The following is a 19,588-nucleotide window of genomic DNA, read 5'->3' on the forward strand; positions in this document are numbered from 1 at the left end:
AGCATTGACGGGTCGGCAAGCTGGAACGTTTCATCTTCTCTGTCCAGAGAGGCTGCCTGGCCTGCGGAGCATTTCATCTCACTGTCGTTTCCGTGCAGGGGAGAAGAACGTCAGTAAATGGTGAAGGAGGGAACTGTTCACCCGGTCACCACGCGTGGAGGACAAGTTGTCCGTCAATGCTTCACTGTACATAGAAAACAGCTGGAAATGGGTTTGAAATAAATAGATCAGGTGAAGATCTTTAGCACGTGAAATAAATGTTTAATAAAATGCAATATATCCCTCTCCAGAACTGCATATAATGCCGAGAGTGAGCGGAAGACGTACCTTATTTCTTTGACTAGGAGTTGACTGCGATTTGTTCTCTCCCACATTCATGCAGCGTGAACGCGGGAACTCGTTCATCTCCGCCCTTTTGGGAGCGCGCCCTGACTGGTTAACAAGTTCCCAGCACCGCCCACTCTTGGACAGGAGTCACCAATAAATGCCCTCGGCTCCACTCTCCACACATGGAAATGGTTACTGACGTGAATGGTTACCAACATGCCCCGCTTTTAACACATTTGGACAGACTAACCTTCCCTTGTAATGGTTTTGTCGAGTTATGCTCCACAGCAGGTGACCAGTCCACGCTGTGAGGGTCCGGCGATTCGCCTCGGCATCTCACCTGCCACCTCGACGGGGGGCGCGTGCGCACTGCGCACGGAGGGCTGGCCCCCCCACCCCCGTGCACGAGCGGCTTTTAGAGGGCGCGAGCCGGCAGGAGGGGCTCAGACTGACCCTGTCAGCAAAGAAGACGGTGTGCGGCGTCTCAGCCCCGCTCGAAAGCTCCGGCGCGCAGGTCACTGGGAGCTACACCGATCGACCATGGCAGACGCACACAGCCTCTACCTGCAAGGGATGGAAGACTCGACCTCGCAGTTTTTGGAAATTTGGCACCACTATGATATTGCTGGTAATCCTAACCTGTTTGTTGTTAAAATGCATCAAATTCCTCCATAGGGTGCTGTGTCAAGTCCATTCGTTTAGTTTGCATCCAACAATGCTAAAAGTAGCCATTGTACCCTCAGGGTGAAGTAGCTGAAAGTTTAGAAGTTTAATAGCAGGTTAAAGTGCGGGGTGGGTAGTCTGTGAATCAGTGAAATGCCCGCTGTAAATTGCCTGGAGAGTGGAGGGAGGTGGTTGAAACTGGAAGCGATCTGAACGAAAGCGTCGGGGAGAAAGAAAAGTGGGCTCCGATTGTGTGATCGGAGTGGATTCGATGGCCGAAGATGATGTGACTCGAAGCACAAAACGTTGTTGTTGATTCAAAAAATGTGACTTGCTATTTTAGGACATGGTTCTATTGATGGAAGAGAAGTGCAGAACTTCGTTCGAGAACTCCAACAAGCTCGAAAAGGCGCTGGATTAGTAAGTGCGAAACGAACCAGGGTGATGTATCTCGTGGAATAAACTCGGGCACGACCAAGTTTCTCGACAAATCAATAGCAGAAGGACCGATTACGATCAGAATAATCGTGGTTTTAAAGTAGACGTGCACTCAACGGAACACAAACGCAGCAAAACCCCAAAATCGAGCAGTTGCAGAACTTATTCCCGGCTCTGAAAGGGATGGGAAATCAAAGAATTAAATCAATCTTGCAGGGTTTTCTTTTCCCCAAACTACCCCCAGTGGATGTGTATCCATTGGGAACGCCCAAACAGCAACCTTAACGATTCCCAATTGACCTCGCTGGGATTCTCTGTTCCCCACCCAAGACCTTTAAATAAAAACGAGCGAGATGCACTTGATCACAAAGTCGCCGTCGTTCGTTCTTCGAGCAGTATTTAGCTTGTCTGCCCTCCTGAGATTCACCGCCTCTTTTTTTCGGTGAGTGATTGAATTCTAACTCCATACAAAACAACGGCGCACCAGTAAGAACGAATCTATTACAGAAATTATGAAATGTTAGCCCATATTTAAAATCTGGGAGTCAGCAGGTTGTTAATAGCAAAATCTACTAACTGCCAGAACTTGGACACTGCTGTTTCCTTGACGACAGGCTTTTTGTAAAAGAGCGATAATGCTTGGCAGCGAATCTTTTTCCTTGCAGTTATATTACCCCATAGAATTTAGTTGATTTTGAATAGCATCCATTCACTCTCGTACGTCCCTCCAGTGTATTATGTGCAATGGCTAACAAATTGCATGCGCCGTTCAACCGAGTGCTTTACAGATACAAACATGTAGACAGAAATATGAGTTAGTTAAAAATTAATCTTTTACATATAATGATGTAGGGAACGTGATTTAAAAAAATAACAGTTATGCATATATTCTTGCTTTTCATTGGGCATTCACCGGACAGTGTGAACTTGAACTTGTTGAAGTGATCTATAATACACAAAAAAAGTAAGACATTCATTGGGGCACGGTGTTTTGGATTAATAAAACCTTGTTTAATTGCTTATTGTCAATCAAACGTGGATGGTGAAGATCTAAAATAAATACAAAAAATGCTGAATACATTATTTTTGATTTGTTGATAATTTCCAACATTTTTCATTTTGCATTTTGGAATTTTAAGCTCTCCTCGGAGAAAAGACGGTGTATACTAATGCAGATACTCCCTGACTTGTCACCTATGCTATTTATGTCCATCCACACATATGACTGAATTTTTTTTAAATGCACACACATAGGCATAAAAGAAATGTATAAAATGTGTGGTTTATGCTATATTTGACAAACAGGGGTACAGGGCATGCAAGAGCCAAAATGTGTGTACTTGTTAGTTGGCATCCCGGGGTCCTTAGGCTGGCCACCGTCATCTTGATTCCAGGGTGCATGCGCAAGTCTTTGTTGGTGCATGTATGGTTGGTTCACTTACTGGAGTTCAGTTGGAACATGTGCGAGAGTTAAATGCCCTAACTATATTGAATTCATGCCCTGAACTCTTAGTAGATGGGCTCGTGCCCAGCCTTTGTACTCCAGGACACCCAATGTAAGTTTTGACCAGTATGTGGAAAGATTTGCCATGGTTGATCGACAAATTCAGGTAGCTTTAAATTGTTATCATCAAATCTACGATGAAAATAAAATTGATTTTAAAAAGTTTGCTTTAAGACTGTACTCCACACACTTGGGCAAAATTCTGACTTGCATCTATTTCGAGATATGAGCAATCCTTCGGTTCCAATTATGCAAGTCAGTGAGTACCTGTATTCCAGGGCATGTTGATATCAAGATGGAGGAAATGTGTCTATTGAAGAACATCATGGGGGATAAGTTGCCAGGACATGATAGGATCTATTCCAGGTTATTAAAAGAGAACATTCTGGAGTCTTGACAGGGATGTATGTATCCTCTCCAGCCACAGCCAGGTGCGAGATGACTGGAGAGTCGCTAATGTTACTTGTTTAAGCAGGGTGATAGGGATGATCCAAAGGGTGAGTTTTGTATCAGTGGTATGGAAATTGGTAAAAATGATGGCATTTACTTGTATTTAGAAAAACCGGGGTTTAATATGGGATAGTCACCATAGGTTTGTGCAGGGTGTGACATGTCTTATGAATTTGAGCTTTTTGAGAAGGTGATCAAAGATAATTGAGGATAGGTAGTGTACATTGTCCACATGGACTTCAGTGAATATTATTACTGTCTCACATGGTTGGTTAATCCATATGATTAGGCTATAAAAGGCAGATAATAGTGCTGGTGGGGTGTTTTTTTGATTGGAGATTGCGATCAGTGATGGAAAATTGCTGGAGTTGTGCATGTAGCAGCATATAAATTAGTTACAAGTGAAGAAATGGCAGATTTATCCAGACAGGGGGATGGTATATTTTTGGAGTGTGTAAGGGGAAAGCATGCAGTAAATTGTAGGACCTTTAGGACCATAACTCCATGAAAGTGGAAACACAAGTAGATAAGGTGATAAAGAAGATGTATGACGTGCTTGCCTCTCTCCATAAGTGTCGAGTATAAAAGTTTGAATGTAACATTGTAACTGCAAAATCATTTTGATTAGGACACATTTGGAATATTGTACAAGTCTAGTTGTCATATTTCAAGAAATATATGCAGGCTTGGAAAAGGTGCAGAAGTGGTTCACCAGGATTTAAGTTCCAGTTTTCTGTCATATGTATCAAAAATCCAGTGAGAGGTTGTTTGGAGATCAGGCCAGTAGATATTTAATACATTGTACAATAAATAAGTACAAAAGTGCAAAGTTAGAGAGAAATCAGTTGGTACAAAGTGAAGGCAACATAATTTTACTACTTTAGGGTTCATTTAGAAGTCTGATAAAGGTGAGAAAGAAATTGTCTTTAAATCTGGCGGTATGTGATCTCATACTTGTTAAGCTTATTCTACATTGGAGAGAGATGACGAGTCTACGGCTGAGGTGGGTTGAATATTTTGATATGTTAGCTGCTTTTCAAGGCAGTGGGGATTGAAAATAGGAGTTGAAGATGAGGGGGGTGCATATGTCATGTTTATTGCAGTCTTAGGCTGAACTTGTATTAAAGGGTATTAGCTAAAAGTAAAGATTGGACAAATTTGGACTGTTTGGAGCTTGAGAGTTGAAAATTTTTTTGCATGGTAGAAATGTCAAATATGGGAGGACATAACATAACTTTAAGGTGAGAGCAAGATATTTGGAAGTTTAGGGTTTTTTGCACTGAGTGGTAAGTGCCTGGATATCCTCTGGGGGCTGGATAATAGCAGAAGTCATACAGATATATTTACATGCAGTGAATGGATGGTTATGGGTAAAGTGCAAGCAGATGGGCATTTTTTAAATTAACATACTGGTTGGAAGGACTGTTCCTATATTTCTGTGTTCCACTTTTACACAAGTGTTATTTAACTGTATACAGCATCAAAAAAATATTCTTTTATCTTAATTGACTAGTGTTTTTTTTTAATCTATGCTGAAAGCCAGAATACTGTGGATATGTTTAGTCACCGAACAAATATGATCAATTCCTAGGAATTTTCTGATGAGATGAAAGCTTTGGTGGAAAAGTACAATCAGAGTGCTGATGGAAAAGTAGAACTGGCAGATGTAAGAGTTTCCCATTTATATTAATTTTATTCTGACAAAACTTTCAATATAAATTGTGCAAAATGTTTGATTTCATTATTTTTAAGAAATTTGATGTTTATTGTTTCTTGATAATGTATTTAAATGTGGATTATAACAACCAACCAATTTTCCCTTGCAACTGCTGCAACCATGTCTGCCTGTCCCGCATTGGACTTGTCAGCCACAAACAAGCCTGAAGCTGACGTGGACATTACCCCTCCATTAATCTTCGTCCGCGAAGCCAAGCCAAAGAAAATAACAATAAAATATTAATTCACATTTACCATTTTAAAATTTCCAAAGCTCTTTCAATGCATTAAAAACAATGGCATAAAGAAATAAAAATATTTTATGAATTCCAGTTTTAATCTTTTAATAAAATCATCGCACAGGAATTTTTAAAATTCAATTTTTATTTTCACACTCCAGTAACCTTGACTTAAAATGCAGTCTGCAAAAGCACAAGTACCAGAAATATTCATTTTAAAAACTCATCAAAAGTTTAGTGAGGAAATTTACATTTTGGCTTCAATTTAAATTTGTTCTTGAATTAAATTGCTTCATCAGTGGAAATCTTTTCTATAACAGTAAAGACCAGATTAAGATTGACTCACCCTGTACAGCGTATTACTGGAAAGGATCTTGGTAGAGCATCCTTCATCTGTGCTCACCAAGAAGGATTGCCAAAAGAGTTCTAAAGAGGAAAAGTAACCAATGAATTTGGCAGAAATTATATTTTAAACATGCATAAGGAAAAGATGAATTGATTATTTTCTTTGAGATTGATGACTTAAATGCATTAAAATCGCCCATTGTTCTAATGAAAACATTTTCAAAATCCCAATTCTCAGTTTGTTTAAATTGAAACCAAATTGATAAGAATAGTTGGAAGCAAAGCAATCATTCTGTAGCAGTCACAATATACAAAGGTACTAACATTTTCATGTCAGGTTCTTTTAATGTAAATGCAAAACTATCTGCAATTTGTGTTAATATTTGAGGAATTTATGAAGGTTTTCTGTGTCCATGAGTGACCGTGCTAAATGAAAACTAGTTTAGATGATCAGAATTAAATAATAGTATTCATGCAATTGCATCACAAACTACTCTTATTTTGCTGTAATCAATATAAATATGATGATTTCTTTTTGGATGCCAAGAGATGACTTGAAAAATGTCATGACTGAACATCAAAGAGTGTGCATGTAAAGTTCATAGATCAACTATGTTGTCAAGACAACATTTCTTAAGTAAATGCAAGTCACAACTTGCTAGACAAATTCTTAAGCATGACTATGATGTGAATCAATGAAAGCTTCGATATTTGGTTATCTGAGAGTCTCAGGAGACTATCTTTGAAAGAATGCTAACGGTGTCTTAATTTGAAAGTCAAATCTATCTGCACGTTGACGACTCCTCAATGTTGGACCAATGATTTCAGCAAAAACTGGATAAAATTGCCTTTTCTTTCCAACATGTTTGAATCTGGTGCAATTGAAAGCCAAAATAATTGATGAGCATTCAGTAAAACTAGAGGAAGACATTTTTGGCGAAATTATTTCAGCAAAATAAAATTAAAAGTTGCCTTTTCCTTCCAAAAGTACTAATACTACACCAGTGAAAGCTAGAATAATTCATCATGATTCAGGAAGACAAGTCTGGCACAAATAAGTGAGAGGGTATAAAACTGTATTATCATTCTCCTCAAAAATAAATTATTAGTAATATGAATGATGAATTATAAAACCAAGTATATTATTTTTTCCAGCTTCTTCAGATTCTGCCAACAGAGGAAAACTTTTTCTTATTCTTTCGGCAACAATTAAAGTCAAGCACAGAATTTATTGAGGTATCTGAATCCTTCCCCAATAGCTGACAAAAATTAAATAGACATTCTAATCATATTTTAGAATATATTTGCTCATTATAAATTAAAAATTGTTTTTTAAAAATCTGAATATTAAAACTGTATACAATGGTTTTTTTTAAATTACTTGTTGAAATATTTGTTACTTGCCTTTTGACTTGTACATGTGTATAAAATTAAAACATTACATGAAGAGATGTAAAATATAGCATAATCTTTTTTTTGAAAGAAGGCCTATACTTGTGAATATATCTACCAGGTAGACATGATTGGATCTATAATACAAGCTATGTCTGGTTTATTTTTGCTATCATTGTACATTTTTCTTGTATGATAGGGATGTAAAGATTTCCTGTATTTTCCACCCACCCAGGTTTTTTTTTAAAGCTACTATCATCGTTTTCTTTGCTAATTCTGTGATGCAAATAATATTTTACTACCCAATATAAATGTAACCATTGTGGAGCATACTTTTTGAGTATAGTGGTAGTTGCTATAAACATGAAGCTACAGCAGAGGTAGAAATGGAACATTTTTCTGATGATGACATTATCTGATTTTTGAAAAGCACAAAAACTGCAGACACTTGAATCTTGAGTGAACAAAAAAACTGGAGGGGCTCAACAGGTCAGGCAGCATTCATGGATAGGGTTGAGACCCGAAATCTAATGGACTGATTTTTTTTTTGTCTAGGCAGAGCTCAAAGGAATTTCAAGATAGAAGAAACAAATTGTAGGAAATAGTCACTAAAACAAATTTTGCAATGATACAAAAATTGTCCAGTCTATCAACTTTGATCACAATAATGAAGCTATTGGCCTGAAATGTTGAGAGTCAGACAGTGCATGTTATCTGCGGTTCTTTTAGGAGATGTTTAAATTTAATGCTGTTAACATTTAAATTTTATCAAGTTCAGCCACAGATACGAATTCAAATTTGAGAAAAGACTTGAGCCCCATTGAGCAGGATGGTGCTTGGTCTTCTTGGAGGTGGAGTGGGGTGGGGGGAGAAACAGATATCACAAGCATTAAGAATTTCTGGCATATCTCTAACATCTTCTGGAAGCCAATTCAATGAAACACAAGCAGATTTGGGGGGGTGGAATCCTTGTAGTGTAGATGCAAAGCACAGAAATGGGCAACCAGAAACCAGCACCGTGTACAGTTCTGCTTTTCAAACTATAAAATAAATTGTGATTGCATTGGAAAGAAAATGAAGGAGATTCAGTGGGAAGTTTTCCTGCATGAATGTTTCAGTTATGACATGACACTAATTTTGTTTTCCTTGGAAGGATGAGGTTTGGGGAAGAAGGGAATCTGATTGAGGCATGCTACCTTGTGTGAGGCACAGAAGGTGGAGATCTAAAACTAGGCGGCATATATTCAAGATGCTAGGTTAGAGGGGATGGGAGGAAGTCTTTATTTTTAGCCAAGAGGCTGTTAACCATCTGGAATACATGGTTTGGGAAGGTGGAGAATGTAGGTTCTGCACAAAATATCTGGAAAAGCACTTGAATGCCAAAATGTAGAAACTACAGACCAAAGAATAAATGAACACCTGATGGTTGGAATGGATATGGTGAACCAAATGGCATGCTTCTGTGCTGTGTAACTCCATTTTTAAAAGGATATGTAAAAAAAAATGTATTGATATCAAAAAAACTTTACTTAAAATGTTTGTTCATTTAAAATATATGACAAATTACTTATCAAATATTTAATCATTTTTATAATCCAATAAATGAAACCTAAACTTTTTTTTTAAACAGACATACTGTGCAGTAACTGGCCTTTTGGCCCACGAGTCCGTGCTGCCAAATTTATACCCAATTAATCTACAACCCCCTGTATGTTTTCATTGGTGGGAGGAAACGGGAGCCCCAGGGAAAACCCACGCAGACACAGGGAGAGCGTACAAACTCCTTACAGACAGTGCAATATTTGTGCTCTGGTCCCAATCGCTGGTGCTGTAAAGGTGTTGCACTAACTGCTACGTCAACTGTGCTACCATATTTTGTTTCAAATCAATAGTTTCATTTTTACAATATATGTCAAAAGTAAGTTATTCCCTTGATAATTCAAAGAACAAAGTTAAATAAACAGTGCACTTTCTTTTTCAGACTTGGCGAAGATATGATGAAGATCACAGTGGCTTCATAGAGGCAGATGAGCTGAAGGTAAAGGTCAATTTTGCATAAGCTATCATACATGATAACATTCAAGCACAGTAATTTTCAACCTGGAGAGCATGACTGCTCACTAGGCACCAAATATTAAAGCCTCCCAGATGCCCTGCAACAACCTAGAGGTAATTTAGTTAGAATAGAGAGGAAAAAAAAAAAAAAATTCCACTACAATCAGCATGTCTGGCCTTACTGTTACTAACGGACTGCAGCGATCTCTAGAACATCCAATTCTGAAAAACCTGTGATTCATGACATTGTTAAATATTTACCTAGTATTAGTAGAGTGGGTGGAATTCAATTGTAACTGCCTCAACAAAATTACTTGTAATTCTTTAGTGAAGCTTTTCGCACTCAGAAAATGTCTATACTGGATTGGTTTGGTGAATGTTCACTTACTGGTTGAATTCCATGTCACAAAATTTTGCAGTTGTTTTCGTACATGTATGATCTCACAAGATCCCAAGACCAGGTGTGGTACTGGAAAATGATGCAGACACGATACTTTATCCATAAGCATTTGGAAAATAATTTTCAGGGGTGCATTTTCTACCCCTCCTTACTGTTGTCTACAGTGAGACTATTATAATAAATGAGGCAGTGGTTTGCATCCATACTACAGATTTATATTTTCCTATCTTGACTGAAGAAGCATGAATGCTGGAGAAGTGATAACAGTTTGCAGTGGGGTGAAGAAATCAGATCTAACTATTTTGTTCAAAAATCAAAATTTTTGATGGGTAATACTGCTTAGGGTGCAGAAACCTATGTTTTCTCTATTTAATACAAATTGATGTGCTATAAATATAAGTAATCAGATGGGGAGTATAATCGCCTCACTAGAAATTTTTACATCTACATGATATCTCCAGTTTCTGGCATTAAACACGCACAGCACTTGCTGTCCTGAAGTTGGTTGCAATTTACTTTCAAAATAAACTGTTTTTTTTACCTATCCATCAACAATTGAAAAAGAAGCCAGAAATCTGTAATTAAAAAAAGAAAAAGCTGAAAATACTCAGCAGGTATTGGGTATCTATGGAAGGAGAAATGCATCGTCAAACCCCTTGGCTAGCTAGTGTCTGTTATTTCACTTTGAGTAGTTCATAAGAAATAAAAGCAGTGATAGACTGTCAATAAGACCATGGCTGATCTGGCTATGGATTCAACTCCACCTCCCTGCCTTTTTCCCCATAAACCCTTAATTCCCCTACTCTATTGTCTTAAATATATTTAATGAAGTACCTCCCACAGATTTCATGGATTTACTACTCTCTGGGGAAAAGCAGTTCATCCTCATCTCTATCCTAAATATACCTTCCCTTCCATGAATCTTGAAATGTTCCCTGATTCCTGTATATTTTTAAAAAACCTTTCCTGTTTCCCTCTTGTCTATATCCTTCATCATTTTATATTTCTGTAATTCTTCTGAATTCCAGCAAGTGCAGTCTCTGGTTATTCCGACTCTCATAGTCTAACCCCTTCAATTCCTGAATCAACCCACTGAATGTCCTCCAAAGTAATATATCTTTCCTCAAGACAAGAAACCAGAACTTTACACAATGCTCCAGGTGTGGCTTTGAAGTTCCCTGTACAGTTGCAGTCGACTATCCTGCTCTTAAATTCAATCCCTCTAGCAATAAAGGCGAACATCCCTTTTGCATTCTTGATCACCTGTTGCACCTGCAAACCAACCTTATGATTTATGCACAAGTCCCTCTGCCCAAAAGCAAGGCTGCAATATTTCACAATTTAAATAATAATCTGATCGATAATTATTTTCTTCCAAAGTGGATGATCTCACATATTTCAATGTTGTGTTCCACTTGCCAGACCCAATCCCACTCATGCTATCTCTATCTGACTGCAGACTCTCCACATCCTCTGCTCAATTTTGCTTTTCCAAATCATCAATGCATATAGTGAACTGTTACGGGCCTAGCAACAACCCCTGTGGGACTCTGCCACTTCTGGTGGCATCTATCTGTGCTAATATAGAGGGCAGCATGGTTAGTGCAGCAGTTCACTCAATGCTATTAGAGTACCAGTGACGTAGATTTGAATCTGGCATTGTCGGTAAGGAGTTTTTACTTTCTCTCCATGGGGTTCCTCTGGATGATCCAGTTTCCTCCCATTCTCCCAAAATGTACAGGGTTTGTAGATTTTTTGGTGCATTTGGCCAGCATGGATTTGTGGGCCAGAAAGGCCTTTTCCCATGCTTTGTCTAAATTTACCACAAAAAAAAATTACCCCCAGCTCTATACATCCTAACATATGGATGTCTTTTATGCAGCACCTTATATAAATCCAAATATACAACATCCACCTGTTCCCCTCTATCAACTGGACTCATTAAATCCTCAATGAGCTCCAGTAAAATTGCCAGACATGATCTGTCCTTCCTGAATCCATGCAACATCTGCTTGATGAGCAAGTTCTATTCAGCTATCTTGATATTTCTTCATGGATAATGGCTTCAAGTATTTTCCTAACCACAAATATTAAGCTAACTGGCCTTTTGGCCACATCCTTGTTCAAACAGTGGCATGATATTTGCTGTCTTCCTGCCCACCAGAACCTGACTAAACCCCAGAAACTTTTGGTAAATTACCACAACTGCTATTCTACTATAACCTCCACTATTTCTTTCATACTCTAGGATGCATTCTATCAGGACCAGGGGACTTGTCTACCTTTAGAAGCCATTAGTATGGTCAGCACTAACTCTTTAGTAATAGAGACTGTATTGAGGTCCTTGCCTCCCATCACAATCTTAACATTATGCTTTGGCATGTTAGAAGTGTCTTCCAGTATGGTGACTGTCACAAAATATTTGTTCAGGGCCTCTGCCATTTCCTCATCAGCTAATATTAGGTTTTGTAATATTATAAAAACTTTCACTACCTGCTTGTTTTTCTTCATAATCAACTTCCCTTTTTTTTATTGCTTGCTTAGTGGTCCTTTGTTCCTTTTTAAAGTTTTCCTAATCTTCAATTTCCCACTGATCTTAGTGAATTTGTATGTGCAACTTTTTAATTTAATGCCTTCCTATATTTTTTTAATTAAAGACAGGTTCTCCCTCCCTTTACTGTCCTTGTTTATAAAATAAAATCTCCACGAAAGTCTTCCACTATTTCTCAATTGTCCTATTAAATAGCTTGATGAAGGTCTCAAGCCCAAAACATTGTTATGTGACTTTATCTTTGCTACTTAAAGTATGCTGTTTGACCTGCTGAGTTTTTGCATTGTGTTTTTTAAAGAATTTTTAAATAGCCTGTGTTTGCAGTCTATGCTACCAACTCTTCCCTCATCCTGTAAAAACACAAATTACTGTGTCCTTTACAAAGGAGGAAAAACCCAACACCCAACCCCAACCAACCAATTTTCAGCTGCAACCGTGTCTGCCTGTCCCGCATCGGACTTGTCAGCCACAATCGAGCCTGCAGCTGACGTGGACTTTTACCCCCTCCATAAATCTTCGTCCGCGAAGCCAAGCCAAAGAAAAGACTGTGTCCTTTATGTAGCAAAGGTAAAAATACATAACGGATGTTTTGGGCTTGAGCCCCTCATCAAGGTATGAGAGAATCCCATCAGGTGTCCGAACAAAAAGGTGGGGGGCGGGAAGGGGCATGGCAAAGGCAGGAGATGATGGTTGGAGAGTGGAGTGAAGTGACAGCAGCAGTGAGGGGGAGGAGGGATGGATGGGAGAACTGGAAAGACTTGATAGGAGGAGGGGAAAAAAAGACAAACAAGTTTAGCGGAAAGCAGAGAAGTCAATGTTAAGGCCATCTGGCTGGAGAGTGCCCAGGTGGTATTCCTCAAATCTGAAAGTGCCCAGGGTGGGAGAGTACACAAGGCCATGGACAAATGTGAGCTTGGGAGTGTGACTCAGAATTAAAGTGGTTGGGTACTCGAAGGTAGCTGCTGTTGTGGATGGAGAGGAGGTGCTGAGCAAAGTGATCTCCCAATCCATGACTGTTTCCTCCAAGAGGATGCAGGGTGACTTACAGTTGGGGAAATGGGCAAATGTATGGCAGATGTAGAACAACGTAGATAATGTGAGCTTATCCACTTTGATGTCAACAATAAGAAGGCAGACTATTATCTGATGGTGAGAAATCAGGAAAAGGGAAGGTGAAGCAGTCTTTACATTTGGAATTCAGGTACAGTAGGCTAATTAACAAAGCAAAGTCAGGTGGACCTTTATTGTAAGAGGTTTTGAATAGAGAAGGAGGAAGATCTGACTGCAGCTGCAAGTGACCTTGGTGAGACCATTGCTGGAATATTGTGTGCAATTTTGGTTTCCTAATCTGAGGAAGAACATGATTGCTATTACGTGACTGCAGCAAAGGTTCACCCACCTGATTCCTGAGAACTTTCATAGACACAAACTATTCACTTCTTTTCACTGGAGACATTGAATAGTCCTTGTTTTAGACCTTGTGATCCCGCTCTCAACATTTTTCCTACAAAATTGCTAACCGTGTTGATGTTGCTCCTACACTCGTACAGAAGTTGAAAATTTCTTCAATTTTACAGCCTTTTCTCACTTTCACATGGCTCATCTCTGACCCTTCTTTTCCTTTTGTGACCTTTCTATCTCCACCTCTGAGATCATAGAATGCAAACTGTATAGCACAGAGTCATGTGAAACATGAAAGTCTGCAGACAAAGAGATTGTAGTAAAAACACAGAAATACTGGAGGAACTCAATAGGTCTCACAGCATCCATAGGAGGTAAAGATATATAACCAACAATTCAGACCTGAGCCCTTCTTCAATGTATGGGCATCTCTTGTCATCCAAAGTTTTAACCCTTGCTATATTTGTCTTTCTTCCTCACTGGAACACATTGGACCAGAATTCAGACCAGCTGACCTTCTAAGGACTCCCACATCTCAGATGTGGACTTGCCCAACAACAGTTGCTCCCAAACTATTCTGCCTGACTCCTATCTAATTATAATTTGTCTTTCCTTACTTTAGCACTTGTTGTCATTATTTAGAAGTTTAATAAATACTGGTACCTATCAAAATGTTAAAGACGCAATAGAAAGGGACGGAAAAAGGGCAGGGGAGTTTCACCATTGATCAGGGAGAATTTCAGAGCAGCACTTAGAGAGGGCATCCTGTTGGGCTCATCCTGTAAAACAATGTGGGGAGAACCTGGGAACAAATAAAAGGAGCAATGACTATAATAGGTTGCATACCAGGCTTTGTAACAACCGTTGAGAAATAGAGGTACAAATATGCACACAGTTTATGGAAAGATGCAAAAGCTGGGTGATTTTAATTTCACCAATATTAACTGGACTAGTTTAGAGTTGTAGGTTTAGATGGGACAGAATTTGTTCTGTGCAGTGTTTCTTCACACAGTATATAGATAATCCAACAAGGGAAGGAGCTATATTAAACCATGCAATGGGAAATGGGCCTCATCAGGCAATTCAGTGGGAGAGCATTTTGGGAACATAATCCTGACACCCTAAAATATTAATGAAAAGAGACCAGTCTGGACCTCTAGGAAGATGCTAAAGTTGCAAAAGGCAAATCATTACATGATTTAATGAACTTCAGTAGGGCATTTGACATGGTCCCTCCTAGTAGGGTTGATGCAGAAGGAAAAATGTATGGGATCCACAGTGAATTGATAGTTTGGATTCAGAAATTCCTTGTCCATAGAAAACAGGGTAGTGGTGGTACAGTGTTTTTTGGCTGGAGATCCATGACCAGTGTCTGATACTTATTGCTATATACTATCAATGACATGGATGAAAAAGTAGATGAATGCATCTATAAGTTTGCAGATAACACAATTATTGGTGGAGCTGCAGACAGTATAGCAGTTATCAAAGGATCTGCTTTAAATCAGCTAAAAATATGAACAGAGAAATTACAAATTAAACATTCTGGACAAGTGTGAGGAGTTCCAATTTGGGAGGTCCTCTGCAAGGTGACAATTGATGGATCTTAAAAGCATTGATATACAGAGGGATCCAGGTCTATAGCTCATTGAAAATACCCATACAGATGGATATGGTAGTAAAGAAAGCACATGACATGCCTGGTTTCATTAGGCAGAGTATTGCGTATAAAAGTAACAAATTCAAGCAGCTATACAAAACTTGGGTTTGGCCACATGGAATATTATGTGGAATTCTGGAACAGATTACAGGAAGAATGTGGAGGCTTTGGAAAGGGTGCAGAAGAAATTTATCAAGATGTTGCCTGGTTTAGAGGGTACGAGTTGTGGGGAGAGATTAGACAAACTTGGGTTGTTTTCTCTGGAGTGTAGGAAGCTGAAGGGAAACTGAGAGATTTATAAAATCATGAGTGTCATTGATAGGGTGGTCAGACTCAGTTCCCCGGGGCAAAAGTGTTCCCACTGAAGAAGGCTTTGAATATTCCTGTTCATACCACTTGTTATTGACCACCAGCCATATTGCTCTTTCACAAATCAAATGCCGGGTTTTCCTGGCTCAAAGCTACTGGGATTGGCTATCTACAATCTTCATTCTACATCAGCAGCCTATCAACAGGAGTAGAGTAATCATTGGGATAACCATTGGTTATCCTCCCTGGCTATGATGCCAGAGTTGCTGATAAAATGTTGTTACTGTTGTTGCTGATGCAGACCTATGGAGAGTGAGGAATAAAGTCTCGGAGCTCCCCAGTGGGGTCCAACCACCCAGTCTGACGGCTGTCAGCTCCGTACAGGCTTTATATGCCTTGTTAAAGGAGCCAATGATGTTTTATTTTAAAAATCCTGCAACTGAGGGATGTGGGCCAAGATTGGGAGTGGCTACGAAGGGTTGAAGACTCCTGGGAAGTGGAGGACAGGGCACCAGAAAACAGGCAAGCGATTTCCCCCATTTGAGAAGGAGAAGCAGAAGAGATGACTCATGCAATGGTGACCAAGGTGGCGATCCATGAGGGGCTCTGAGGTTGAAGAACACATAGGAGGCAAGCTATTGGTAACTCAAGACAAGGTATCTATATAGGATGTGGGCTGCTGGCAACTGCAGTCAAAGGACTCCCACCAGGTTGCAGACTGCTGGAGACTAGCTGAAGGCATACCAGGTATCAGAACTAGGATGCAAGAGAGTGCCTGATCATGACAGAGATGTACATGTGGAGCTCGGGTTGCTGAAGTTTTGGTCTGTGTGGTTGTGGGAGTGCTGAAGACAAAGCCATAGACATTCAGTGACCCTGGGGGGATTCTCTTGCTTCATTTTCTCTGGCTATAAGGGGCACTGGGCAATTTTTGCTGATGGTGAATCTTCATCTGCCTTTTGGTAGACTAAAGGAAATTTTGCTGTGAAAGTGCCCTTAACTGTTGATAATGGGTATCTAGCAAAGGAAAGTTTTCTAAACCTAACTCAGTCCAAGGTTTAATAGGCACTTTTAATGGTGCATTAAGTTTAGATTTCAGATTTAATGTTAGAGTACATACATGACAGCACATACAACCCTGAGATTCTTTTTCCTGTGGGCAAGGCAGAATTACCACTTATTGGCTGTGCAAAATAAACTGGCTAAACATGCACATGTAAACAAATAAATAAATAGAAACACACTGTGCAAAACAGAGAAAAAATAATTAGTGAAGTGCAAAAGTAAGAGTCCTTAAATAAGTCCCTGTTTGAGTTTGTCATTGAGGAGTCTGATGGTGGAGGGGGAGCAGCTGTTCCTGAACCTGGTGGTGCGAGTCTTGTGCCATCTATACCTCTTTCCTGATGGTAGCAGAGAGAACAGAGCGTATGCTGGGGGGTGTGGATTCTTGATCATTGCTGGTGCTCTTGGACAGCAGCACTCCCTGTAGATATTCTCGATAGTGGGGAGGGTTTTGCTTCAGATGTTCTGGGCTATGTCCACTACATTTTGCAGGGCTTTCCACTCAGGGGTATTTGTGCCCATTCGAGATCATGATGCAGCTGGTCAGCACTTTCCACCACATATCTGTAGAATTTTCCTTGATTTTTGATGTCAAACCAAACCTCCACAAACTCTTGAGGAAGTAGAGGCACTGACATGCTTTCTTTATGATGCCATTTGTGTGTTATGTCCAGGAATGTCCTCCGAGATAGTGACTCCCAAGAACTTAAATTTGCACACCCTCTCCAGCTCTGATTGCTCCATAATCACTGGAATGTACACCTCTGGTTTTCCCTCAGTGAAGTCAACAATCAGCTTTGGTGACATTGAGTGCAAGGTTGTTGGTGCATAATTCACAAACGCCTGAGTAGTGAAACAATCAGGCTTTTAATAGCTAACTATCAAACAACCATCCACCACCTTGACTGATCAGAGCAAAAGGAAAGGGGTAGACTGCAAGGGGCTATGGGTAGGATCGGCTCGGGAGACATGTCCAGTCGATAGCAGCCAATCACAGTGTAAAAGTGGTTTACCACATTGCACCCTTCAGCCAAGTTTTCATTCTGCTTTCTGTACGCTGACTTATCACCCTTTTTCTTTTATAATACACTACTGTGGTATCGTCAGCAAATTTGTAGATGATGTTGCTGCTGTACCAAGCCATACAGTCATAGGTGTAGAGCAAGTAGAGCAGTGGGCCTGTGGTGCTCCAGTACTGGAGATAGTGGAGGACATTAAAAAAAAATTAGACATACAGCATGATAACAGGCCTTTTTGGCCCTCGAGTCTGTGCTTCCCAATTTACACTGCATTAACCTACACCCCTGGAGCATTTTGTTCTTACCAATCCTCACAGAATGTGGCTAGAGGTAAGGAAGTCCATGGTCTTGGAGTGGGCTGATCAATTTTGAGGGGTTTATAGCCAACTGATTTTTGAACCTCATTTCTTTCTCCTAATGCTGCGTTAATCATCCAACCATGCATAGTTTTGACTGTGTAAGATCCATCTCCTACACTCTTTTATCATATCTAGTGATTCCAGAGCCTTTGGTACATCTGAATCTATCAGCAACTCAATGTTAGAGTTCATTTCATGTAAATTAACATTTTTTAAAATGCATCCATGAGTCAATGTCATTTTGATGTCTTCTGAGTATAGATGCCTGTGAGTTCACAAAAATCATTACCATCCGGTCCAACAATCTCTAGGCCTGAAACCACGTTGGTTTTAATGTGTTTAACTTGACCTATAGTTCTCTATAGAATTAGGTGGTACTTCCTTGAAGATTAAGCTTATTTATTAGCCTGACGGTTTGACGTGATGCAGTGCTTCCTGGGTCAAGAAATGCATAAGCATTATTGGCCTTGTCCTGCACAGGGTCTATCAAAAGTTTGCAGTTATTTTCACCACTTCCAGGAAGACCATTTGTCAATACTGAAACTTCAACACTGTTTTCATCTGCTTCTTTTCTTGCAGTTTGTTCCTTTTCTGTATTCTTTTTCTGGAAGATGTGTCACATTTTGAGATGTTTTCAACTACATATGTCACAGATGAATCACTTTTTGCAGTTTTTGCTAATATGTCCTTTACACAGACAGCAAAACACACTCCATTTTCCTTCAAGAAAGTGATTTTCTCACTATGTATTTGTTTTCCAATTGTGTACGCTTTTCATTACAGAACAAACATTTCTTCACAACAGGCAAAATTTTATCCACCTCTGTCAGTGAGGTGGCAAATTTTCATTTTTAAAATTTTAGTTTATGATACAATTTGGACTTCTCAACTTCTTTACTTAGTGTTTGAGTACCTTTGATAATTCTGTACACAGGATCTGTGACAAGAACCACCTGCCCTTCAATGAGCTCCACCATAATTCTTTTTAGATGTAGCTGTTGTGTAGTTTCTTTTCTGGTGTTCAACAACTTGACTTCTCGATAGTTCTCTCATCCAGAAGGGTAATTTATTATAACAATTACCATACTATTAGGTATGTCAAGCTTTTGAAGATGGATAATTTCTGTCGTTATGTTGCAATGTCCTCTTAAAAAGAGGGTGTAAACTTCTAAACTAGTTGCGTCATTCGGTCTTATTGATTACCGTGAAAGAGCCTTCTGTATATAAGCTGTAGAAATTTTATTCTTGTTGCCAAAATGCTTCTTTAGTAATGACTTGGCCTGTTTGAACCTTTCATTTGGAACCATATGTTGGCAACTCTTTACAGGATCTCGTGGTTGTCCACTTGTGAACTGATGCAAATAACATAAACAATCTTCTGAGTTTTGACACTTAATTTCAATACTGCATTCAAAGCTTTTCATAAGTGCTTGGAATTCAAGTGGGTCACCATCAAAAACTTTCTCTTTTGGGTAGAAGAAAAAGTCTGTAACTGAATTAACTTGTCTTGTCATGCCTGTGTATACGTTACTTTGATCACCAAGATATCTATTATCTGTCGGGAGTAGGTTGTATTCTGTTTCACAAGATGGCATTAGGCTCACACCTCTGTCCAATGGAGTCATCACTGGGGTTTGAGAACTGGCACCACCTTGTCTTAACCTTTCTAGTTCAGGACTAAGCAGGTCTTGTGTCCGC

General features: G+C 39.4%; 1 protein-coding gene across 1 annotated transcript in view; it reads left to right on the top strand.

Moving 5' to 3' along the window:
- Positions 1 to 812: 812 nt before the first annotated feature.
- calb1 (calbindin 1) overlaps positions 813 to 19,588 on the top strand; it is a 65,773-nt gene continuing 46,997 nt past the window's right edge. Inside the window, exons 1-5 of the mRNA XM_069921971.1 lie at positions 813 to 955; positions 1,334 to 1,410; positions 4,974 to 5,048; positions 6,838 to 6,918; positions 9,056 to 9,112. Of these exons, the coding sequence (XP_069778072.1) occupies positions 868 to 955; positions 1,334 to 1,410; positions 4,974 to 5,048; positions 6,838 to 6,918; positions 9,056 to 9,112 (378 nt within the window). The 5' untranslated portion in view covers positions 813 to 867. The remainder of the gene's footprint in view (positions 956 to 1,333; positions 1,411 to 4,973; positions 5,049 to 6,837; positions 6,919 to 9,055; positions 9,113 to 19,588) is intronic.

This window comes from Narcine bancroftii, chromosome 2 (genome assembly GCF_036971445.1).
Source record: "Narcine bancroftii isolate sNarBan1 chromosome 2, sNarBan1.hap1, whole genome shotgun sequence".
In the NCBI taxonomy this organism is placed as follows: domain Eukaryota; kingdom Metazoa; phylum Chordata; class Chondrichthyes; order Torpediniformes; family Narcinidae; genus Narcine; species Narcine bancroftii.